The following is a 25,537-nucleotide window of genomic DNA, read 5'->3' on the forward strand; positions in this document are numbered from 1 at the left end:
ACATTGTGGTCTTTCCTTCGAGGAGGTTGAAATGTTGCATGCTGCTTTTCGGAAAGAACTGGAGAAGGCAAAATTGTGTGTTCAACAGCAAAGCCAAAGCCTTGATGCTTCCCAGAAACGGATAGCTGAACTGGAATCGCAGCTTGCTAAAAAGGACCATCTCTTCCTGGAGCAAAAGAAATACTTGGAAGATGTCAAAATCCAAGCAAGGTGGGAATTTCCTCTGTAAAATTGTAGCTGCTCTCTACAGGAAAGGCATTCAGGGGCTGAAGCATGTGCAAAGAAGGGTAATGAAGCTGGAGAAGGATCTGGAGCCACACCTCCTGTGAGGAGTGGCTGAGGGAACTGGGGCTGTTTAGTCTGGAGAAAAGGAGGCTGAGGAGACCTCATTGGTCTCACAACTATCTGAAAGAACGTTGTAGAGAGGTGAGTGTCGGTCTCTTCTCCCAAGTAACAAGGGATAGGATGAGAGGAAATAGCCTCAAGTTGCACCAGAGGAGATTTAGTTTGGATATTAGGAAATATTACTTCCCCAAAAGGATTGTCAGGCATTGGAACTGGCTGCCCAGGGAAGTGGTGGAGTCACCATCCCTGGAGATGTTTAAAAGATGTGTAGACATGGTGCTTAGGGACATACTTCAGTAGTGGCCTGACAGTGTTAGATTTATAGTTGGACTTGATGATCCTGAAAGTCTTTTCCAACCTAAACAATTCTGTGATTCTATGACAGATGCACTGCCATAGTTGAGGCAGAATCTAGACACGCTGTTCCTAATGATTTTGGGTTTCTTTTTCTGTTCAGAGGTCAGCTGCAAGCAGTAGAAAGTAGGTACAAGGCCCAGAAAAGAATCACACAGGCATTTGAGCTGGAGATCTTGGATCTGTTTGGCCGACTAGAGAAGAGCAGCCTACTGAAAAAACTTGAAGATGAAAAAACAGAAGCAGCTGAAGCCGCAGAAGAAAGGTAAGGGTGATGACATAAAATATGCTGGACTCGTGACCAGCTCCTTGGAAGTTGATTTTTTTTTTTTTGGAATTCCTAGCACTTAGATGCATTATCTCAAAATTTCTGTTACTGCCTTTTTTACAGACTGAGTCTATTTCAGGACTGTTCAGGTTGCTGAGAGTCACTGTCAAAACTGAACACGCTCATACAGTGCTTTTCAGATAGATGAACTGTGACTCAGAGTTTGAAAGAAACTTCCAGTTTGTCTCATTGACCAGGCTCTGTAATCTACAAATGGTTACAGTGTTGTCCAGTAGTTGTTCTACATCTGTCTCCCTAAAACAGCTATGGCAGTGCTGTAGTTCCCCGTAGATTATACGCTTGGTTATCATACCAAGCGTATGTTATGGCATCAGGAGAACTTCTTGCACTGCCAGCAGATTGGTGGCAGTCACTGATGCTTGGGTTAAGTCAAAAGAGGTCTACAATCCAAGGAAGATGTGCAGCTCTTTTCCTTTACTGTAACTGATTAGCATCCAGTTTCATTCTGCTTTGGGATTATTGGCAGTTTGGGACTTAAAATAGCGGATGTTGCAAAGTTTGAGTGTGTGATGCTTAACTTTCTGGTTACCCTCTGTCACTTCTCGATGATGTGACACCACAATGAGGGTGGTGAGGTGCTGGCAAAGATTGCCGAGGGAAGTTATGAATGCCCCCTCCTTGGAAGTGTTTGAGATCAGGTTGGATGGGGCCTTGGGCAGCCTGATCCAGTGGGAAGCGTCCCTGCCTATGGCAAGGGGATTGGGACTGGATGATCTTTAAGGTCTTTTCCAGCCCAAACCTTTCTATGATTGTGCTTTGCTACAAACTGTGAAAGGAAAACCATTAAAGTGCACATGCAGTAGCAGAGAAATGGGAAGTAATCAAACAGCCTGCCTTCCCCAGCATTTCCCTTTCTATTGTAAACAGTTGCTGCAGTTTCCTTGACACTGTGTCTTCTCTCTTTCCAAAACAGGCTGGATTGTGGCAATGAAGATACTGTGGCCGGATACAGTGAAGAAACAATTGGTAGAAATGGAGAGACCAAACCTCCCAGCACTCGAGTTAATAGTAGCAGTAAAGGTGGCAGCAGCAGTGAGCTCTCCACCCCAGAAAAAAACCAGAACCAGAGATTCAGCAGTCGCTGGGAGACATCCCTGTTGCTGGAGCCCTCGACTGCTGTCCCACTGACTGTAGGTTCACTCCCCAGCTCCAAGAGCTTCCTTGGAATGAAGGCACGAGAATTATTTCGCAACAAGAGCGAGAGCCAGTGTGATGAGGAGGGTGTAACCATCAACAGGCTTTCAGATGCTCTAAAGAATGAACTATGTAAAGATCCAGGCATGGAGATGAAGGCCCCTCCGAGCCCTGATAACCTTAGCCTCTCACCTAAGTTCCAGGAAAGCAGTGTTGGACAGCTTCATATCATGGACTACAATGAAACTCATCATGACCACAGTTAAAAGGGAAGATAGTCAATCAGTGTTATTTTCATATTCTTGGCATAGAACAGGAGGCGTGAATGCAAGTTTAACTAAAAGCTTTTATGTTTCTTTGGTCTGAGCAGCTAGCTCATGCAGCGGAATAGGATTGATGTCCAGAAATGGAAGAAGGCTGCTGAACGAATGCAAAGTGGATTTGGGGGTCTGGAATTGATACGCCCAACCTAACTTTCGCTTCTTTCTCAAATTCAGTCCTTAGCAGCGTGTACTAATTTGAAGGGACAACTGTTAGCATTTGCAAGTATTTTTTTCCTTTCTCCCGGTCCCTAGTGAGTGGCTGCGTTTATGAACTTGAGTGCAATATGAGGCCAAATTAACATTTGTGAGTCTACTATGAATACTTTGTATTTCCTTGCAAGCTTCCAGTTTAGAGCAGTTACTTGTGCTGCCTGTCTGAGTGACTTCGGTTGCTTTCATCCTGGAAAGGAGCAGCACTAGAATTACTAGTGCATTCATCTAAAGGTCTCTATTTTGCCTATCCACCGTCCCATCTCCCTCAGAGCCCAGTCTTCATTAAGCTGGACTCTGACTGAATACCGAAATGTTTAAAGAACAGTGTACCTCTGCAAAACTATTCATTCACCCTAATTCATGATCGTTGTTTTATATTGTCCTTAACATTTCCTGGAAAGTTATGTTCAAACAGACACTTAATAAGGAACTGGAGCTTGTAACGCAGAAGAGACCGTGTATGCTGAAGACTCGTTAAAACACTAGCTTCTGATCTTCTTGGTATTTTAAGTGTTTGCCTGACAGACTGGTACTGACCTAAGACTGGTTCGTATGGGAAGGCAGTTTGGGTGGGAGAAGAGGGAAAAGGTAGCTTTACTCAAGTAGGGAGAGCATGCAGAATATGTACGTAGAATTGCAAGCTTATGAAGATTGATGGAAGAGCACTTGTTTCTCTTAATCAGGGAAACACTTGTGCTGCCTGACTCTGCTTCATAGTGCTGGTCTTTGCAGTCTGAGCAAGGCCACTGGTTGGAGTCCTGTAAATTGGCTTCAGTCTTCCTGGGAATATGTTTTCAGGCTTGACTTACAGATTATGGTTTCCTTTCAGTGCTGTTATGCTCAGACTGCTGCACGTTTTTCAGCTCAGCAATGTCAGTTTGGCTCTAGGTATCTCCCCTTCACCCTCATCCTGTTTCTTTAGAAGATGAGGCTTGAGAGGAAGCCTGTTCAAACTGAGAATCAGAACTCTGTCTTGAAGCCTTTCTGCGTTAATCATGTTTTAAGTCAATGATGAGCCTTCTGTGAAGGAGGATTGTGGGATCAGGGCTTGTCAGTGGTCAGACTCAATCTCCTTCATGGCAGAACAGAGCCTGCTGTTACGAAGGCAGTGTGCTTCTTTTAAATGTTAGGTATGTCTGGGTCCAGGCATGCTTAGACATATCGGGCTTCACAGTTACCCTGCATCACATATGGCCTCTGTTCTTAAACATTCTGTGGGTGACAGCTGCTGGTTAAGAATCATCTCGCACGTAAATCAAGTCCAAGTACACTTCTACTTGTAGTTCAAATCCCTTCTTAACCTGAATGGGAATAGGGCTCTGTCAAAGCGACTGGCAGTATGCTGACTTGCACCTGACAGTGCTTTTCCTCCCATTTCTGCTTCCTCCATCACACCTAGGGTCGAAATACATTTCTGCCTGTCGAAATGATTCTCAGTGTCCTTTCGGTTGGTTGGTCCTAACTCTGAAAGTAAAGGTGAACTTCAGTGGTTTTGTCAAAGCTTGAATCTGCATGGAATAGAAAATAGAGAGTTGGTTGTAAGTGACAGACTGGTTTTGTCGACATGTCTTAGGCTCTAGTGGTAGCAAACGTGGTAGCGTATGTTTTGGTCAGATTTGGAGGTTTCTTGCCCCTTGCCCCACCAGGTTCTAACCCCAGGAGTGAACGGTTTGCACATGGCCCTTGAAGGGCCGGCTCAGCCGTTGGATGCCATTGTGCTGGAGGAGTTCATTCACCTATCCTTCTGCTTTGCCCAGCCCGAGAAGGCATCTGGTTTGTACAGTGACCTCACTTGTTCTAAGGAGAGGCGGTTTTTGTTGTCAGTTACATAAATGCCCTGGCGGTAATGCAAAAGCTCATTGATAAGGTGGCTTTTTTTCTTCTTTTAAAAAGGATTTTAGCACTGGGATAGTAGTGGAAACCACTTTAGGTTTGTTTATGGACCACAAAGATTACAGAGGAACAAATTTTGCAATTTTTTTTTGTAAAAAAGTCTAAAAATCATGGATCTGCTGTATGTAGTTAACTTGCAGTTGTTTGAAGGGGTCCCATCAGTGAAGTGGAAACAGATTTTTTTTAACTGACTGCTTTTAGTTAAATCTAAAATTGCTGTCTTTGTCAAGTTAATCTGTTCCCTGCCTCGCTCTTTGTAAGCATGTTAAACAATCCACATTAAATGCCATAAATATGAAATACGAGGAAATGGTACAATCGTAAGCTAAAGAGAACTTAAACCAAAAGGAGGTTTTGCTGTCCTTATTAGAATGTTCTAAAATGTCAAGGCAGTTGCTTGTGTTTAACTGTGAACAAATAAAATGTATTGTTTTGCACTACTCTGTGTTAAATTCCCTGCGAGCCCACCTCTTTGGGACCAAGCTGTGCTGAGACAACGTGCAGAAGTGAGTTCGGTATCGAAATGTCTTCCGAGATCAGCACAGTTCAGAGCAAGTAAGTGCTTCTGCCCCGTTTCGCATGGATTTCATAGTTAGAAACTCATTTTGCTGTATGGAGCCAAAATCTTTTTTTCTTCTGTGAAAAACAAACTCGGCGACAACATGCCAGTGTTATCTGTAAATTAACTGCAAAAGTTTCCACGCTGCAAATCTGCATATTAGCTTTCTGTATGGCATTGTTCATGTAGTCTGGAGACTACATTAGAGAGTGATTAGACAGATTAATAGCTGAAAATTTCACAGACTGTTGTTTGCAAAGCTGGGGATGCTTTCAGAAGCTGGCTGGCTCTGCCCTGCCCACACGCTGGTTGCTTCTGTACCTGACTCGAGTCACTGCGCTTGCAGGAGGAGAGTTCCTCTGGCCAAGGGGAACTTTGGGGAACATGGCAGGTCAAAGCTGTTTTCTTGTTTCAATTTTTGGTTTCTTCAGACTGGCACTTTTACTGGATTGGGGAGGGACAGCAGAAGTGTTTGCCCTCTGGATGCTAATGTAATGGTGACTTTCCAGGGCAGAGTGGGGAGCTCTGGACTCTCACCAGGTCCAGGCTCCCCACCCTGCGCTGCGAAGGCACCCTCACAGGAGCTTACCCCATAGCTGGAGCGGGCAGAATCCCCTCCTCTCGTTCTTTTAAGAGCCCACCACCGTCCCTGACATTTCATCTTAACTTCTTGGTGTCTGGGCTACACTTTATCCTCTTGGCAACTGAGATGGTGGAACTAGATGTTTAACATCCAGGATATCTTGGTCTGGTTACAGGTTGAGAGAAGCCTAGTCTGACCCTCAGCTGAATGAAGGGGAGCACAGAGGTAATTTACGGCCTACAGATGCCAGGATTCTGTTGAGATCATCCCAGCCCATATTTCTCTTTCAGTCTTTGAACGAAAAATCAGCATTTATTTCCTGGACTACCTGACAGATCTCTCGGTGAGTCAGCTTGGTGCCCTGCCTGGTTTCTCAGTGCGTAGCTTGCAATTTTATGCTCACAGAGGCTAAAGTAAAACTTTACTGTACTTCTGTGCTTGGCATTTACATCCTGTTTATGTAAGTTCTTCAAACAGCTTGATTTGTAGTAGAGAAAAACAATTCTTGCTGTATCTTTTTGTCTTTTGAAGTGTCCATCCACTCTGGAAGAGGAGAACTTGTATGGAAATTAAGTAATTTGTCTAGATGTTTTTGTGAGACTTTACTTTGCAGTCTTTCAACGGATTCTGGTCATGTCATTACCAAACCTCAGACTACAAGTTTTCTGCACTCATTTTTTTTGCTTGTGTCATAAAATTTTGGCAGTGTAAGACTGATTGAAAGGATAGAGCTAGGCTAGAAATGATTATTAAGTTTTGGGAACCATTTCTTGTGTGTATCACAACCTTGGTCAAGTAGGAATGGACAAGTGCATCAGCGTGCAGAACAGCAGGGTTAGGAGGTGGTAGGCAGGGTTTGATAGGACTGTTCTGACAAGCAATTTGTGCTGTGGAAGCCGAAAGGGAACTACAAACCAGAGGATAATTTTGGTCTCATCAGGGCCTGCATGTTCAAATTTAAACTGTACGACAGGGTGAGGAACGTTGGAAATGAGATCTGGGAATAACATATCTTGTGTCCGCAGCACTTGTCATCTTTTAGTCCACGTAGCATGTGGACTGAGAAACTTTCCAAGACAGCAACTGTCATCGGACACTCGTCTTTGCAACGTGAAACACAATAGGGCAGCTGTGAGCTACTTTGATTTTTCTGCCTGAAGCTGCCTCTGCAACAGTGCTCTCCAATAAAGCCCGAGAGGGTAACAGTCACATTCTGCTGGCTGTGGCCCCAGTAGAGCCTGAGAGCCTCTGGGTGACCCTGGCAAAGCTTCGTTACCATTTTGAGTTCATCGAGGTTCAATTCAGTTGGATCATGATGTCTCCTAAAAATAGGCTTCTTCTCCAGTGTGGACAGATGTATCACATTGCTATATAGATGGATAGGGGAAGGGGGAAAAGCACAAAAGAAGGTGGAATACATGTCCTCCTGAAAATACTTCCTATTTCATCTCCTCTCTATTAATTCTCTTCCTTTTTGGGTGCTTGTTGCCAAAATCTAGTCATCTTAAGGCAAAAGCTTTCTCAAAATTTTAGCAAACTGAGCCAGGTATGCAAGGGGAAATTGTTTATTCAGGAACGTCTTCCAGCAGGAAACGGTGAACAGGAGCTAATTTGCCTGTGGAAGGTGAAAAGAGCAGCCAGATACAGGGAAGACACCTTGTTATTGAGATCTTAAGTTTGTAATTAACAGTGCTTGAATAAAAGCACCACCAAAAATGTGTATTGGGGAGAGCCTGGGACTGCGCTAGCCTTCCCGAAGGCTGGACAGAAAGCTCTTTTCAGCACTGGTATAAAGTCACTGTGCTGGAATTGCAAAGTGGTGGTATAAAAGCACCATGAGACTATTTCAAATACCTTGCAGCTTTAATGAACTAAGACATATTACATCCTTGAGAGCTAGGCAAGCCAGATTCTCATCTCAAAAAAGGGAAAGCAAGGACGTTTTAACTTGCACTTTGGAAAGAAATTATCTGATCTGCTTGGCAGCACACCAGCGCGCCCTCCTCCCACTTTGAAGAAGAGTAGGAGCACCATGGCCAAAACCACAGCTCTGCTCTGAGCACAGCAGATCCAGGCTGGGCACAAGGGGAGCTTTCTGCCTGCTCTGAGCAGGGCGGGAGGTGAGGGCAGCGACCAAACTGGGATGGGTTTGGAGCAATGTATTTGCGTCTTCCATTCTTCGTGGTTCTTCATTTGGCATCACTGGATGTGACTGCAAACTAAACGCATTTAACCAAAATTGTCCTTACTGACCTGTTCTAGTGCTGATATTCCCTATTTGCTTTGAGCAAATGACATTGCGTGCTGAAATGTTGTGCCAAGAGATTAAGTTACCTTCTCCAGAGAAATTACGGACACTTCAGACATGAGTGGTCACAATATGAAACACTGAGCACCTGGTTGGCAGCCAGAGCTGAACTCCAACATCTTCAGTGCTTTCTGTAAGATTTCAAGACATGAATGAAATAGCCATTCCAACATCGGAACAGTTCCTGCATACGGAAAAGCTGTGCTATGTGCTTGGGAAAATTCTCAGCAGGTTTGTAAGAAAAATAACAAATGGCCCCAAAAGGCCCATTTCTACTACAAATTCCTCCTTCCCCACTGTCTGTTGAGCGCTGTGTCCTGGTGAGTGGCAGGATTTTATATGGCTGCTGTGAGCAGAAATAGTGCTAAAGAGAGCAGCATTTTAGTCTGGATAGGATAACAAGTTGTCTATTTGTCTACATCAACAGCAGAGAGTTAATGCTCCTGCATAACCAGACTGGGGAGCAGGAGTACGGGAAGAGGGGCTTGGTGAGGGGTGCCCAGCTCCGCCTTAGCTGATGCTGAGCTCTGCTGCTGCTGGGCAGGGGGGCTGCAGCCAGGGAAGGTCATGAAGAGCCCCTACGCTGGGCCAGGCCGTGACCACAGCCAAGCTCTGCAGTGCAGGGGCTCACTGGGTGATTTGAGTCTCTGGCTGAAGCAAGGATGGAGGAGCTTGTCTCCCCAAACCACCTGGGATTTGACTTCATACCCGACTCCATGTAGAAGTCTTCAAGGAGCTGTTGCCAGTGACTGACCGTGGTATGCTCTTTGACCTTTCCACCTTACTGTGCTCTCCTCTTTTCTCTGAAAAGTGTCATGCATTTTTTTTACATACAGTTTTTAGAGGTTAAAAATGTGGCTGTGTTCAAGTACAATATCATTTTGTTCTGTAGTGTCTATGTTTACATCCCAGGAAAGCTGGCAGTCAAGTCAGCTGTGGGCTGAGAACACACACAACTTCTGTGTTTGTGCTTTTATTCTTGTACCCTCCCATGCTGATACAGGAGAACAGCAGTGAAGTAGAATGGATGTCTGGATTTGTCCCCAGGGAAGTTTCTCTGGTAGATCTTCGATTCCCCTTTCCCATCCTCCCCTCCTGGGTAAGGTGTTTGTACCCTCAGGGCTGTCACTGCACTACAGTTTGACACCACTGAGTTCATGTTACTGTATCACAAACAATGCCATGGATGAATTGCTGAAGTTGTTACCTATGAGGCTGCAGCCCCACCTCTGCCAAGAAGCAGAGCCCAAACCTTGCTCGGTACCACTGAAATATCAGCACTTTTTAAAAAGGTGTAATGTTATACAAAATCTCAATGCTAATCTTTAGAAAAAAATGGTTTAGTGTGATGCCTGTTGTGATCCTCTTCGATGCTACAAGCAAAGCCCTTATATCAGAGTCAGCCTGTAGAAGCCAAACAGCTCACTTCTGTGTCCTCATCCCAACATAAGCTTAGCCGTCACTCTGGCTTTGGCATCCACCTGGGTTTTGTGCCTGGACTCTGCTGCCTCAAATGCACAATTCGAATTTTACTTAGATTTTTCTTCCCCCTCTGCCTGCAGGTTGTCTAAGTTCTTCGTACTACTTAAAATATCCCGTGTTATAAAAATTCCAAGACAATTCACTTACCAGTCCAGAAAACCCTGGGCTCACTTGGGGCATTCAGCCCTCAATCCATCATCCTACCTCTGTAACATAGCCATTATTTTTAATAAGTACTATAGAAAGATACGGCAGCACCAATACCAGGGGGAGGAGGCGAGCATGCTGGTTACTACAAGTTAAGGATTACAGATTCCATGTGTGGCTGGCGAGGGAGAGTTGATTTGATTGTTTTCTTGTATTTCAGGCTATTCTTCAGCAGCAAAATGACGGTGTTAAACTAAACCATAAAGTGATGCTCAGCAATAAAATCCCTCTGTAAACAGGAAGCGCTAACAGAGGTTTTCCTCTCTCCTACTTAATCCTATGCCACCGGTTTGCAGAGCTGTACGCAAATATTGCTGGAGGGTTTTTGGGCATCTTCCCTTACTAAAAACATTTATTCATCTCTGAACTTAGACCTGAGTGTGTGACAGGACTGCGTTGGTCCCTGTTCCCAGCGGCAGAGAACTTTGTGCCGAGTGCTCCGTACCTGGCTGATGCTCACCACAGGTCTGATCATGTCGTGTGCGTTCTCTCGGGTGTGCTCCAGCGCTCTGATAAATGTAAACTGGTGCTGCGCAGAGTTTGTACTTCTGCTCCATGTTTCTCAGAGCCTCCTTTGCCTCATTCGCGTTTGCCCTCTCCTGGATTTTGGGAGAGAAAGGAAGCTACCTTTTAGGAATGATGCAATTCTACATATGTAACTGTCTTCTACCTGAGTTGGAGTTGTGTGGGCGAGTGGAAAACTTTAAAAGAAAAAAGGAGGAAAAAAAGAAGATGCATTGTGCCAAAGCTCTGCAGTCCCAGAGCCCCAAACAGTAAGTCAATGAGGTAGTAATGATGCTGCAAAAAGAGGCAGAGAACCCAGCGGGGAGCACTGACAATCAGATGCCATAAACCCTAGTGGGTCTATTGTAAACATAATGTGGCAATGCATCAAACCCCGCGCCGGGAAGGGGCCGGAGGGACAGCCGCCTGCTCTTACCCACCATAAAACTATTGCCCAAGCGGCTGAAAGCTCCAACATTAAATGAAGCCAGCTCTGAGCAGGGAGGGGAGAGGAGCTGGGGCCCTGCTTAACCCCCAGCTGAGGAGGGGGGTGACCTCTCCCAGCATTGCCCCTGTGCTCTCCAAGAAACCTCGCCTGCATCCCCTGCTCCTTCAGCCTCCACAAGCCCCATTCCTGCTGTTTGGGGGCAGCGAGGGGGTCTCATCCCCCCCCAGCTCCCTACTGGCAGGGGTCCGGGACAGCGGTCCAGGTGGGGGCAGTGGGGACTCTGTGCTGGAGTCTGGGATTTGGGGTGGAACTCTGGGGTCAGGGAGGGGGGTCCAGGATCTGCTGCTGGGGTCTGAGGTGATGGATGGAGGTCCAGGGAGAGCAGAGGTCAGGGAGGGGGGTCCAGGGTCTGCTGCCAGGGTTCAAGGTCAGGGATGGGGGTGCAGGGCCCAGCGCTGGGGTCAGGGATGGGGGTGCAGAGTCCGGTGTGGGGGTCAGGGATGGGGGTGCAGGGTCCAGCGCAGGGGTCAGAGATGGGGGTCCAGAGTCCAACACTGGGGTCAGGGATGGAGGTCCAGTGTTTGGTGCTGGGGTCAGGGATGGGGGTCCAGAGTCTGGTGTGGGGTCAGGGATGGGGGTCCAGGGTCCGACACTGGGTTCAGGGATTAGGGTCCAGGGTCCGCTGTGGGGGTCAGGGCTGGGGGTCCCTGGCGGTGTGGCCCCCGGGGCCCAGCGGGGTGCCGGGATGCGGGGCTGGAGGCCGCTGCCCCGGCGTCCCCCGTCGCCCCGGTGACGGCGCGGGGCGGCCCCTCCCGGCGCGGTGACGCGGCCGTTGGCGCCGCGGGGCCGGTTATCGGTTGCCGGGGCGGCCATGGAAGCCCTCACCCGCCCGGGGCCGCCGCCGCCCGTGGGCGCCTACGCCGAGGAGCGGGGGCTGTTCCGGCTCCTGCAGGTGAACGGGCCCGGCCGCACCGGGGGGCTCGGAGCCCCCCGCCCCCATCCTCGGCCTTATCCTCATCCCTATCTCCCCCCATCCTCATCACCATCCTCATCCCCTTCTTCCCCCCATTCCTCTCTCCCCCCACCCCCATGCCCCCCATCCCCCTCATCCCCATTTTCATCCCCATCTCCTCCTCATCCCTCTCACCCCCCATCCCCATTCCCTATCCCTCTCCTCCCCATTTCCCTCTCCCCCATCTCTGCACCCCCATCCCCATGCCGACTCCATTCCCACTTCCCCCCCATCCTCATCCCTATCTTCATCCCTCCCATCTCCCCCATCCTCATCCCCTTCCTCATCCCTATTTCCCCCCATGCCCCCCATCCCCATTTTCATCCACTTCTCCTCCTTCATCCCTCTCTTCCCCCGATCCCCATTCCCTATCCCTCTCCTCTCCATTTCCCTCTCCCCCATCTCCGCACCCCCATCCCCACTCCATCCCTACTTCCCCCCCATTCTCATCCCCATCCTTGTCCCTATCCCCCATCTCCCCCATCCTCGTCCTCATCCCTGTCTCCCCCATTTCCCCCATCCCCATCCTCATCCCTGTCTCCCCCATCCCTATCTCCCCCATCCTCATCCCTATCCCCATCCTCATCCCTATCCCCCCCATCTCCCCCTATCCCCGTCCTCATCCCTGTCTCCCCCATCCTCATCCCCATCTCCCCCATCCCCACTCCCTCCATCCCCGTTCTCAGCGCGGGGGGGACACCCAGTACCACCCCTCCTGGTTTCCTCGCAGGTCACCGTGGCCACCAACCTCCTTCCCCCATTGCGACAGGGACTGGGCTCGAGTGGGTACCCGGGGGTGGGCATTCCTGCCTGAGGGAGTGAGCAGGGGTGGTAATTAATTAATTAACCTATTGCAATAACAGCCTGCCAGCTGCTGGGGTTTGTAGTTGCTGCTTCCGAGCATGGGAGGTGTCCCTGCCCGGAGGGGGCTGGAACTGGATGGCCTTTAAGGTCCCTTCCAATCCATCCTGTGACTCTATGAAAGGGGCAGCTTGGAAGAGAGAAGTATTGGGTCCATGAAAGGGGCAGGAAAGGGAGGAAGAGGAGGAGGCAACAAACTCAGGTGCGGAATTTGGCCCCATCTGAGGCAGAGGCTGACCAGGTGATATTGCATCCGGCATTATCCCCTTAAAACTCTGCGTTCCCACTCATTTCCTGTGTCGAAAATAAAGGAAAAGAAGTTGTAATTTCAGTAAATAGCACGATTGCTTTCATTCCCTTAGAAGAAGGTATGTTTGGTTCTCTGAGTTTGGGGAGAAGCCCTTCTGTGGAGCCCACAGAGGGTCGTGCGAGGGGCTGAATATTCTGGTGCTGTTCTGTCCGGGGACCTCGCTGGAGAGCCTCGTACTGCGAACTTTCCTCTCCACTCAGATTTGTATCTCGTAAGGCCTTTTTACTTCGTTAAATCTCACTAGAAAACACACAAATGGTGATTTTTTTCTTTCTTTTTCTCCTCCTTTTTTTTTTCCCCACCGCACATAACTTCAAAGCTATTTAGTCTGACCAGTGTGGCACGATATTCATGGGAGTTTGATGGCAACGCTGTGTTTGGTGTTCCACAAGGCATCGACTGCGGCTGCAGGACCTCAAATTGCATAAAATACTTATGGGATTTACTTATTATTTCCTTTTCCTGCTTCAGTTGTGTTGTAGCAACATAATACTCCAAATAGAGCTTGAAGTTATTGTCCTAAGTGTAAACACCAAACCCAAAATGTGAAACCTAAAGAGTAAGACCCAAACCGTGAGCGTCACCCAGAGATTAGCAAAATAGCTCGTGTAAAATGAAACTGGGCAAAATGAATGTGTGTAAATGCTGATTGGGGCACAAAATAGTGAAAGTATCATTGTCAGCCAGAATAATTTTGAACTGTATTCAGACCAGATTTTCTAGGTTTCTTATTTTCAAAGCTACTGGTAATTCTAGTGCCAAATTCTGATTTCTTAGTTTAAAGAATTGTTCCTGGAAAGTAGTAATTTTTTACATCAACTTCCAGTTAAAATACAAATTTCATACTTTATGCTGTGTTCTACCCAGTCCTTGAAGCATCAGAATGTGAAACAGTTTGTAAACAAAATTCAGCGTTTTAATTATTCTAATGAGTTAGATGAAGCACAAATGGAAAACAGACTGCTCCAAGAAAAGACGATCAATTGGTTAGAGTATAAAATTTTATGGAATAGACAGACCTTATGGAATTTACTTGCAAATATTAGCGTTAAGGCTCATTTTTTAGGCAAAAGGCTTAGAAAAAAAATTTCCCATGTCTTGTATGAGCATTTTGGTAGGTACATTAAGCGAGAGAATTAGTTGCTATTTGCTGTTTAGATTTAATTGCAGAATTTTTTGGCTGTGCTGAAATGTCGTGCAGAAAATCTCTGGAGCTGTGCTTCTCGCTGTTATTCCTTTCTCTGCCTGTAACTCTGCGATCCTCAGATCAGCGCGTGATCCCCACTGCTGTCGGTGGGAGCTGAAGTGAGGCCCTGGATTGCCTCAAACATTTAATAGGAAAATAAGGTCCAAATCAGATACTTAAGGAAACGCCTTAAAGCTTCTTCCCCCCTCATCCCTCCTTACTTTTCACATCGGAGGAAAACTGGTGTGATTATAGCAGTGAGATGTGCTGCGATTGTGGCTTTGATTGCTGTTGGGGTTTTGTTTTCTGCAAGTCTCGTCTGTTCTGTAGCCTCCGAGGCTCGGCAGAAACTTGGGGGGATTTGCTCGAGGAGGGGGTTTAGCTTGCAGAGGTATTCATTTAAATTGACTCTGTTTCCAAACTCCTCGTATGGTTTTTATGTCAGCGCTGACTCAACCATTTATCTACCCCAGACTGCTCAAGCCAAACCTTTCTGGTGTCCATGTGTATCATAAAGAGGTTAAAGAAAATAAGTGATTTTTTTTTTCTAATATTGGCAATTTTCTGACCATGCTTTAATTTTTCAGCCTCTAAAACAGATTTCATAGTCTCAATTTTATCCATGAAAGGAGCCTTAAGAAAATGAATAAGCGTTTATAAACTCTTTAAGATCATTTTAACAGTGCTGTGAAAAATGCGATATATATTGACTGCGTAGCTATGCTAAATTTTACTCTCTTTGTCCTATTTATTTCCAGAACATGCTTGAAGAGCTGTTAATTCATAAACCCGATGATCCCATTCAGTTTATGATAGACCATTTAAAGCGAAACAATGATGATGGTAAGTGAAAACTGAGACACCGTAGATAGTTCAATTGCTTATTTGTAAACAGCAGTTTGAAAGCTGCGCTGCAGTTGGCAAATGATGGATAAAACTTTCCAGACTGTGTCTTGGGGGGGGGGAGAAGAAAAAGGTGAGCGTTTTGGAATAGTTGTAGGTAAGATGCTTTTAATTTCTTTTTTTTTTTAGTGGGTAATCTAATAAAAAATGCACTTTAACAGTTATAACAATGAAATCCTCTAAGGGAATAACAGAGAGTTCTGGTGTATCAATTATTAATGCGTTCTGTGCCCCATCTGATATTTCCTGTTGTCTTTAAGCTCGCTAATTACTCTTTTTGTCAGGTGTAAATTTGGTTTCCTATTCTACCTGGGCTGGCAGATTCTCTGTGTTTTTGATTAATTCGTTACTAGCTGCTGTTAATGAGTTCCACTGCTCAGTGGCATCTCCGGTGCAGGAGCAGGGAACGCGCCTACTTGTACATATAACAAAACCCCGTAAATTGAATAGGAAGTCTGTATTCTGCCCAATAAAAGCTTGTACACTCAATCAAATTATTTGATTTACAAACTGTTCACCCTTAGGCAGATTGTATTTGGATATGCACAGCTGAACTATAATTTCTGTTCTGCATGAGCTGTCAGGGGTAGGTGGTGTCACGTTGCTTTGATGTTTCTTTAAAACCATAGTAAACCAATATGAAAGTTCTGCTGCAGCGTCAGTGGAATGATTATCACCGGAGGTGCCGTGAGCTCTTCGTGGGGGCGATCAGGTGGATGTTGATCGAAATGCTGCTAAATATCAAGGAAAAAAAAAAAATATATCACATCCAGCAAATTGTGCCCAGCCCTTCCTCACGTGGGCAGCGCAAGGGATCAATCTCTTTTATAGACCTGTGGAAAATACGTGGAAGAATTTAATGCAGATGTATAGAATGCTGATAAAATTTCTTCACATTGAGCTAACATTTGTCCTTCTGCTCCGCTGCGTTGTCTGAACAGACTTAGGCAGATTTCCATTTCGTGACTTCAGTACTTAGAGGCTAAAGATAGAACTACAGCAGTTGTTTGTCTGCTTTTGGTCTAGCAAAACCTATTAAGAAAGAGAAGGAACTCCAATTAAAATTAAAGCCTAAATGTTGTTTTAAGAATAAATTATACGGAAAATAATGTAACAGAAATCTGTAACAGAGTTGATTTTACTTTTTGATCATGGTGGAAGGTGCTGACTATTTAGAAGAAAAAAAAAACCAAACCCTTATTAGAGCCATCAGTAAAGTGATGAATTTTCATGATCTTGCCTTGCTAGACAGTTTTAGCCCTAGAGGAAATTTCAAACGGAGATGTGTGGAAAAGAAACATTGCATCTATCCCAGGTGTGAAGTTAGAAAAGCTTTTTCATTAATAATGGGATCTAAAGTACTCTTAAAAACATAAACAAGCTTAACGATGATTATAGCTTACAACTGTCTTGAAAATCTCGTCGGTCAAATGTGCGGCAAAGTGTTTGTGCTTAAGACATTTGCGCTATTGTTTTTTCACACGCTCCTAAAAACCTTAAAGGACCATATGAAGATATAAATCTTGCATATACAAAGATGCTCATTTTCCATGTTATATCTTGGCTTGTGCGAATAAAAAAAGCTTTCAGGATCCACAGGGCATTTCTGCGAGTTCTTCCTTTGCAGTCAAACCTCTGAAGGAATGTAAAGAAGTTCTGCAAGTGTGTTCATCGTGTACTATGTGCTTTTCTTGTTTGACAAAGGATTTCTCTTGCACGTTAAGCAAATTTTCTCGCCTTAATATTAATCATAGAATCTTTTGGACTTAAATGGGACTGTGAGTCCAGGTGTACTTTTGTGTCGTTCCAGGATTAATTTTGTTATTACTAAAATCATTGTTGAACATTAAAACTCACTTTACTCAGAGGAGTAAATCCTGTAACGCCTCATCAAGACTAAACAGGGAATGGAATATGATTTGTTTCTGAGGAAAGAGGCATTCTCTGGATTTTCCTGACTTCATTTAACTGCTGGTTCAGACCCCCAGTATTAAATACTGACTATTTGCTGATCGGAGGGGGTGAAACATTGCATAGATTGGTGTCCTCGTTGTGCCCTGGTGTCATATGTTTAGGGAGAATGCTTTAGAGGAGTCTTACAAGTGTGCAAATGAGTAAATCAGTGAATTACGCTGCCCCATCTGCTGCCAGCCACTAAGCAGAGAGAAAACCAGATTTAGTACAAAGTGAGCATTTACAGTAGCCCTGGGCAATATTAAAGCATGATATGGTGTATATAATGGTATGTTTCGTTTTTTATCAAACGTTTGTCCAAGAAAGCTGTGTATTAAAGCTTCAATACCTAAGGGTTTTCTTGTGAATTTTAAATCATGCTCCTAGTTAAACCTCAAAAGGATCTGTGGATGGAAAGGTTTTTTGATTTTCTTTGAAGTGGTTTGAAGAAGTTGATTAGTGTTGGCACCCGAGCACTCTTTTATGACGCTGTTTATAAATAATTCCTAAGTACCGGGCTGGAGTTTCAAGGTGTTAGATTAAAAAAAAAACCCTAGGATTTAATCACATTACATTTGAAAGAAATTAGGTGATAAAAACAGCTGATGTAACCTTTTAAAGTATTTTTCTACATTGTGTACTAGTTCTGTTGCACTTGCAAGAACCAATAAGGGGGGAGTTTTTCTTAAACCTTCCAAGTCAGATAACTTTGTAAAGATGAATCTGTAATTTGGGTTTCATGTATGTTTAAAAATTGCACCTGCCCAATAACTGTTAAATGCGTAGAAGGCCTCATAAAAATACATCTCACATCCTTCCCTGAGTGCTGCCATCAGACTCTGTATCTCCCCTGGTTATCGAGAGATGAGGAGGGTTGGGGTGAGTAGATCCCTCCTTTGTTTTGACCCCCGTTACTCATAGTAAATACTCTTCAGGCTGTTCTATATATGTTCTGGTTCAGTTTGGTTTTTTTCACCCCGAAATGTAGGGGGAAAGAACACATTAAAGATGTTAATATAAAACAACAGGTCAAGAGACTGCGGCCCACGATGCATTCATGGAAACATCCCAAATACTTTCTGAAGAGTCACCCCGTTTTCCCTTGTTTGTCTTGCCTCTAATTCTTTCCCAATGAAGCTTAGAAGAGTAAATCCCTATTGTGTTGTCCCTGTGTGTTAGATTAAAAATTCCTCAGAACTGGGATGCATTTTTCCTGCCTTGCCCCCTCAGGGAAAGGAGTGGAACACACAGGAGAGAAACATGAGATACAGAGATGAAGAAAATTACTTCTAATGATGACCAGAAAAACTGAAGGTAGCTGTCAAAAAAGGGGAGAGAGAGAGTGCTTGATTTTGTGATATCTAAATCTTCTCTGAACCCCAACACAACCTATTTAGATGAAACTAAAAGGTGAAATTGTATTTTTTTGTGATGAGAGCCGAAAGCTTTGCCAAAGTAAAAAGTATTTTTCCTGCCGTACTGTGTGAGAGAAATCAGAGAAGAGATGATCTCAAGAAGTCCCATCCAATCCCAACCATTCTTTGATTATGGTAATAGTTGCTTTTAAATAGTCTTGTCCTGCAAGTACAAGCTAGAGCATTTTTCACTGCAAAAGCTGTTGTTTAAATCAATGATCTGGGAATAGAAGTCAAACTCGGATAAGGAAATGTTCATATCTTATGCTCTGTTTCACCCAATGAACTCTTCATGTGCTTAAATTTATATATATATATATATATATGTGTGTGTGTGCACTTAGGTGGCATTTAGTCAGAGTATTACTGTCGTTGACCATGGAGGTTAAAGGTCAATGGCTTAACGTTTCCCCCTTTTTTCCCCCAGCAGAGCCCAATCCTGCAGTCTCCCTTCAGGCACGTTTCCACCTGAAATAACTGTTTCATTGTAGTTACCTTTACATTATACAATGCGATAGTGAGAAACTATTTGGGACTTTTGCTGTTCTGCATCTTGATACTCACATATTCTTGTTTCGTAGCTCCAAGAATTTGTGTACTTGGTCCACCTGCCTCTGGGAAAACTACAGTTGTAAGTACGCTACCTCCAATGCTATAACACTACCCAGCCCCCTTTTCTACTGAAATCAGCACTGGTGAAAATTTCATTCTAAGAAAATCATTTTCAGAATTATTAAAGTGATAGAAGAGCACAAGACAGGTTGATGGGGGCATTTCTGAGGAGTGTTACGCTGCAGATTAAATGGAAATGTTCAAGTGAGCTCTGTGAGAACTCACTGAGGTAGCGGTAGCGACGCTGCTCTAATGCAAGAGAATTCTGCCTGCTGTTTTTTCCTAGCTTTTTAACTGGGAAAAACTAATGAACCTGGGAGGAGCTCCATAGTTACACAGTTGTGGATCCCGTATTGTGGATTGTTTCATTTGCATGGCCAGTTTTCCGTCATGTCCACTGGTACCGCTGAATTGAAGAAGTCAAAGTTGTATTTGAGCCACAGAGAAAGCTGACCACACAGATGGTGGTGGGCGGCTGCATGCTAGGAAGAAAGCTTTCTTCTTTAAAACCTGTGTTGCAGTATAGTGCTCGCTGGAGATGAAAAAGACTTTATTCAAAGCTGTAGATTCTTGCACATCATCATAAGAAACTGCTTAAAGTTACACAAATAGCCTGTTTGCTGAAATGGCAGACTAGGAAAACACTGTCTTTCTGCAGCCTTCTGAAAAAAAATGCTTCGTTTTCTTTCCAAATATTTCAACCTGTATGTTTTTTCCTTCTTCCCTCAGGCAATGTGGCTTTGTAAACATTTGGATGCCATACGTATCTCTCAGGAGACTTTGTTATTCAAGGAAATATTAACGCTGACAAAGGAAGCAAAGGCATATAAAGAAAGAAAAGAGGTCTGTAAGAGCATAAAATACTAGTAGCTCTCATGTCACAGAAGAGGAATTATATGGCATTCCCATGATTTTCACTGCTATGAATTGAGCAGATCAGAGTAAATGTTCTTCTGTCTACGGTGGTTTGTACACTGGTTTGTCTGTATGTAGGTACAGGGTCTTTCAGAGAAGATGGGTAGTCTCTGCGAGATGAGAAGAGGTGAACAAAGATGAAAATGTATCATTGCATAGAGTAGGGGCAGGAGAGGACACCAGCGTAAGGTGATGGAGGTCCTGGAAGCATTAACCTTAGACGCGAGCAGCAGAATTAAGAGAGGGCCAGGTATGCACAATACAATTTAAAGAAGGGTTCATTATATCGTTAAACAAAGTGTCTTCTATTTCAGTATGTATGATACTCTCAGTAAAATAAACATTAATCCCTGAGGTCCCCTTCGGTACAAAATGCTCTGGAAAATGTGTACACAAAGAACTTTTTTTGATCTGACAGAGCTACTTAGTTGTGCATGCTTGATTTCTCTGTAGCATGACACAAATAACTTATCTTGGTGCATTAACTCCAAAGCAGCATGAGAGTCCAGTCAGTTATTGAAAATCCTAGAAGCTCGTATGCTGAGGCAATAGCAGCTGACTCAGGAGATCATTCTGTTCTTGGACTGATGTACTCTACCCAACTCCAAGTATCCAATTTGCTCCAGATGGGTTTTTAAATCCACTCATGCTTCATTGTGGACCTCTTAACTGGTGTTCAAAGGAGTTAGTCCAAAGAACACTTTTTCCAGATGTAATGACTCACAGGATTAGTTGATCAGCAATGCAATTGTCTTGTAATTAAGGGCTACTGACAATTGGAAAAATTGGAAAAATACGTTGAAAGACTGTCGTGAACACCCAGAAGCACTTCTGCTTCTGATTCCTGCTCTTTTAGCAGATTCCTTTTTCCAGACAATCAAGGTGTTCCGTGAGTACTAGAATGGAAGAGGTCTGCTTTCCTATGACTTTAGCAAGTCCCCTAGTTTGCGTTTCTCTTTTTCTCCTTCATTGCATATTTTCATAGAAATCTGAAGCAGTTTCATACCTGTGGAAATTCTACACCACTGTTAAATTTGATTGAAATTGTCCAACAGATTCATAATTTGCTGAGATGGTAGACGGTGTGATAAATAGATTATTTTTATTTTTCCTTAGGAAATTAGGCTGAAAATAGTATTGTGTTTATTACACTGGATTAGTGAATGAAGTTTGGAGATGCCTCATGTAATATGCTTAAAGATCTGAGAGGAAAGAGTTCATTAAACTCACGGAACTTCCTGGCCAAAAGGTTTGCTTTTGGCTGAGATGATATAAAATGATTCTTATCAAGAATATGTACTTCAGAATCTTCCTTCTAATTATTAAAGATTGTTTTGCTAGATTCATAAACTTCAACTTAGAAGGGAAGAATTTAAAACAAAAATTCCCTTTGGTTTAATTACTGTAATTATTAACATATTTCAGTCTGTACAGATGCACTTTCAAGGGTGTCCTTTTGGGCTTATTTGATTTTTAAAAAGATGGATGGTGTGGAAGATGAAAGTAAAAGATGTCAAGGCTAATCAGGTAGTAAGGATTGCCCAAAGAGAATCTGGTGGTGGTTTGGTACTGAGCAGTTTGCTTTTGTTTTTGAGATCTTGCATCCTAGAAGAACGTTTTCACTGAATCATTTCTTTTGTTCTTTTATTAGAGTTTGATTCTTCAAATATAGCTCCTAAAAGCAAGAGGGAACTCCTTGCTTCTTCTAAATCAATGCAGGCTTTCCAATGACTTAAAATGTACCCAGATGGTCATCTCAAGAGCTGTGTTTTCCTTTACTGGCTCGTGTCTGCTGCCTAAACCTACTTGTGCTGTAACTGACCCCTGGTTAAGCTGAAGCAAGTGGTAAACTTGACTCCTCTAGCATACATATCATCCATCAACACTGAGAGGGTTTGAGTATCTATTCAGGAACAGAACAATAGCTGTTTATTCTGTCTTTGATACAACCAACGCATTAAAAAGTTGAAGTCCTGGCCAAAGCAATTTAATAAATGGAAAGAGGAAGAGCAGGAACTGAGGCTCTGTTTTTGAATGTCTGGTGTCAAGATCGTATAACGCAATTTAATGTTGTAAGAAGAAGGTTTCATGCCTATAAGGTTACTGTGACTAAATTAACCCCAGTGCCAAAGGTCGTTCATTTTTAGGTCAGTAGGCCAATGGTACTAGATCTGAGCAAACACTGCAAAAAGGTGCGCAAATGTTTGTTTGCATATTTTACTTACTTACCTTTAACCAAGCTTTCATCTCTTTTGTGTTCAGTCCTAGTGAACATTAAAGCATTTGAGGTTTCCTGGCCCAAGACTTCATGGAAGGCGTACTTAAAATAAGTGTTTCTTCTCTGAAGCTCAATTTTTAAAGTTGGACATGCAGTCGTTCACTAACACACACCTGGCCGCTTACTAATGAGCACGGCTCAGGTAGTGAATTTTAAATATTGACTCTTCAAAGCAAAATGTGATCATTCTCCAAAAAGAAGTCAAATATTTTTGAATATTCAATAAATTTGCAGAACCACGAGCTCTCGATAAATATTCCATGAACAGAAAAAGCGGGTACATTTTTGGATAAATCATTGCAAATTATTCCCTCATCTCTAGTTATTATAATGCTAATAGAAAGCACCTTCAGGTTTTTCCTGTAGTGAAGTCTACTGATGAGCTATCGCATGTTTCACTTTTCTTGTTAACTGGATAAAATAAGAAGTTGAAACAACTGTGATAATTGTGGGCTAGTGGGGTGGGTGTGCACTTAATGCTCTACTAAATTGCATTTATATAACCCAATTTCTTCAAACTTGACTGCTTTTCTCTCCAAGATGGAAACTTGGAGAAGACAGAATTTTAGCTATAGCTGTGTTCAGAAGATCCTAAACTTCCCATAAAAATACCACGCGAGAGTGCTCCTCCCCTCTGAAGAAGTGTAGCGCTTTATGAAAAGATCACTGAAGTGTAACTCTGAGTAGATCGGGCGCGTGAGTTGAAGTATGACGTGCCTAAAATAACATGAAATATTTAAATTAATCATGAATGAGTACAGTTTTTCGGCAGCGTGGAACTGGTGATGAAACCAGTGTGTGTAGAGAAGTGATCTGAACGTAAAACATGATAGCAGTGGGTCTTTCCAGTAACCAAACTGAATGTTGGTGCAGGTACCAAGTGCCTTAGAATCATAGAATCATGGAAGAAAGATACTGCTCGTGGTTATCTTAGATAACCACGCTCATGCTTATCTTAGATAAGATACTGCTCATGGTTATCAAATGCATGTGTGTCCATTAGAGTAGGTTTCTGGGAGATGCAGTCCCATCTACCAGGCTCATGATCTATTTATGTGTTTATGAGAGAGAAATTGCAAATGTGTTAGCTGATATCTATCAGATTTAATGAGTTCTAGTGGAATAATTAGGCATTCTACAAACAACCCATTGAAAATGCTTTTGTAGGCCACTGCTCAGCAGGAGGAAAACTGACCAGGAAATGAGACTGGAATTGAGCCACAGCGAGCAGAAGGAACTAAACCGCCGAAATATCTGCGTGTGTGTCCTCGATTGTTTCTGTTCAATAAACTCTTCTCCAAAGAGAGGGCTGTGAAAGCGGCTGCGCTGAAAGGAGATAGTATAATTTTGGTTTAAATGAGCTTGGCAAAGCTTAGCAGAGTGGACCCCCAGCAGTCGCTAGCCTGTCTTGACATGACACATCAAAGAAGTAAGCAAGACGCGATCTGTTTCTGATGGCAGCGTGGTGCACCTTTGGAAGGTGACAGACTCAAAGCCACAGTTCCCGGCTCCAGCGGCGAGAGGCTGCAGGAGGCTTTGACGCACCACCCTGTGGGACCTGCTGACTTTCAAGAAACGCAGCAATCTCTTTCCCTTTTTCTCTTTTTCCTGCTTGAACGTTGCCTTGTGAATGGCTGATATTAGGAAAGGCACTGAGACCTGGCGACAGCAGAGATAAACAAGGCAAGAAAAGCCATTGCCTGACTGGGTCACCTTATCTGTTCCACTGCCAGGGGAGGACTGGGCTCTTTTGTGTGTTTTGGAGTTCTTGCTCCACTCTGCTTTGAAGTGCTTTGTGTGGTAGCACTGGCACCACTCCGGGTGAAATTGTTTCGTGATCTAATGAAGCAGATCGTTATGAAATCTTTGCACATAGCCGCGTTTTCATTATATCTATCTGCATAATTTAGGATAACGTAAGCCCACAGAAATGCTCTCCTGTAGGATTTTGTCCTTCAGATGGTTTGGTTAGAAAAAAAGTGATGGGAACCCACAATATTTGGGACTGCACAGAAGAAAGAGTCAAGCTCCTGTGGTTAAGTGAAAGATAATTTTTTGACTTGAGAAGTAGAGAATCTGACTGCAGAATTTGTTCCGAGTGTTTGTTTTACCAATAATGACAAAATGAGTGAGACTGAGAGAAGCCATTTAGCCGAACAATTAACAGCTGCCTTAATGGGCATGGCCAAAGGTTTAGACTTTATCAAGTTTATCTGCCTAACACGGAGTTTTTTCAACAAAGTTCAGTATAGAATGAAGGCCTAAATTAACAAGATCAGGAAGAAAATTCTTACAGGAAGGAAAGAAAGGTTTTGTTAATTTCTTCTCAGGAAATCTTATATAATAATGGAAGAAATACTGGAGAGGGAGTGCTAAACCTGTAGAGGAACTTTGTAATAATAGCAGAAAGAAACAGCACTTCTGAAAATATTGGTACCTGCAGTTTCAATCCCATTTCACAATCCTGAGTTTAAAAATAAACTAACTTTAACATTAAAAATAACCATAAAATGTATTTTAAATAAACTTTCTGGAAAATGAAACGGGGAGAGTTACTTGAAGCTATGCGACAAACCTCCAGAATATCAGACTCTCTCTGTTATTGTCTTGGTTTGAGATTCTTCTTGTCTCCCACAGTGGCTGTTAAGATCGCTGATGCCGAGTCTTCCGGCACATGAGGCAGTTGTGGGTCAGGTACTATTGGTAAAGAAAGGACTACTTGTGGATGTGATGTTCTTATGGATCCCTTTGTAGGTTTGATGTCCAATGCGTGTCTAAGTGTGCAAAAAGCACAGATGTAGGCTTTGTGTTCAGCTTACCTTTTGCACTGATGTTTGTGCCCTTATTAACTCTCTGATCTATTATGTTAATGACTTGGGACTTGCACGGATTTAATTATTTATTTTTAAGATGACATCTCACTTCACCTTTAACCAGAATACGCCTGCATGGTAAAATTCCTTTTGAACTCAATTGTGAATATTCAGCCTTTTTTTGTTCTTTCTTTAGAAAATTCCCAACGCGCTTTGGGCCAATCTGATCCAGGAACGTCTGTCAAACGTGGACTGCATCAAACAAGTAAGAATTGCTCCTCAGAGGGCCGGTGGATAAGCACTTACACAACTCGTGCATAGTAGTTAGCATTCCAAGCCCTGAGCAGAGGAGGGAATGGGGGCAAATCTTTGGGGGCTCTGGAGCGGATTGCTTTCTTGAACATCAGCAGAGGGAGTTTGGAGCTTTATTAACAGGATAAAGGGGAGGATGAGAGTATGCATATGCTAATCTTCTAGCACAGAGATGATCAAAGGCTGAACAAGCGTAGCTTTGTTGATTGCCCGGGGCAACTGGCAGAGACATAGTGGACAAAACAGATAAACAGAAAATATATAA

At 43.7% G+C, this 25,537-nt stretch overlaps 2 protein-coding genes across 17 annotated transcripts in view; both read left to right on the forward strand.

Moving 5' to 3' along the window:
- Positions 1 to 5,051, forward strand: part of TSC1 (TSC complex subunit 1) — a 28,892-nt gene extending 23,841 nt beyond the window's left edge. For 6 of the 7 annotated variants that reach the window (XM_054084526.1, XM_054084525.1, XM_054084527.1 and 3 more), the window contains 3 exons: positions 23 to 210; positions 803 to 964; positions 1,962 to 5,051. In XM_054084526.1, the coding sequence (XP_053940501.1) occupies positions 23 to 210; positions 803 to 964; positions 1,962 to 2,448 (837 nt within the window). In that variant the 3' untranslated portion in view covers positions 2,449 to 5,051. The remainder of the gene's footprint in view (positions 1 to 22; positions 211 to 802; positions 965 to 1,961) is intronic. The other variant, XM_054084528.1, reaches the window with a different exon arrangement.
- A 916-nt stretch (positions 5,052 to 5,967) lies between these two features.
- AK8 (adenylate kinase 8) overlaps positions 5,968 to 25,537 on the forward strand; it is a 78,691-nt gene continuing 59,121 nt past the window's right edge. Inside the window, exons 1-6 of one of the 10 annotated variants that reach the window (XM_054084533.1) lie at positions 5,968 to 6,096; positions 10,123 to 10,215; positions 14,830 to 14,914; positions 18,924 to 18,973; positions 19,684 to 19,797; positions 25,157 to 25,225. In XM_054084533.1, the coding sequence (XP_053940508.1) occupies positions 14,833 to 14,914; positions 18,924 to 18,973; positions 19,684 to 19,797; positions 25,157 to 25,225 (315 nt within the window). In that variant the 5' untranslated portion in view covers positions 5,968 to 6,096; positions 10,123 to 10,215; positions 14,830 to 14,832. Of the gene's footprint in view, positions 6,097 to 10,122; positions 10,216 to 10,295; positions 10,524 to 11,530; positions 11,655 to 12,902; positions 12,944 to 13,076; positions 13,097 to 14,829; positions 14,915 to 18,157; positions 18,242 to 18,923; positions 18,974 to 19,683; positions 19,798 to 24,787; positions 24,842 to 25,156; positions 25,226 to 25,537 lie in introns of those variants that run through there. The other 9 variants (XM_009569610.2, XM_054084535.1, XM_054084532.1 and 6 more) reach the window with 9 other exon arrangements.

This window comes from Cuculus canorus, chromosome 19, assembly GCF_017976375.1.
Source record: "Cuculus canorus isolate bCucCan1 chromosome 19, bCucCan1.pri, whole genome shotgun sequence".
Taxonomy (NCBI): Eukaryota; Metazoa; Chordata; class Aves; order Cuculiformes; family Cuculidae; genus Cuculus; species Cuculus canorus.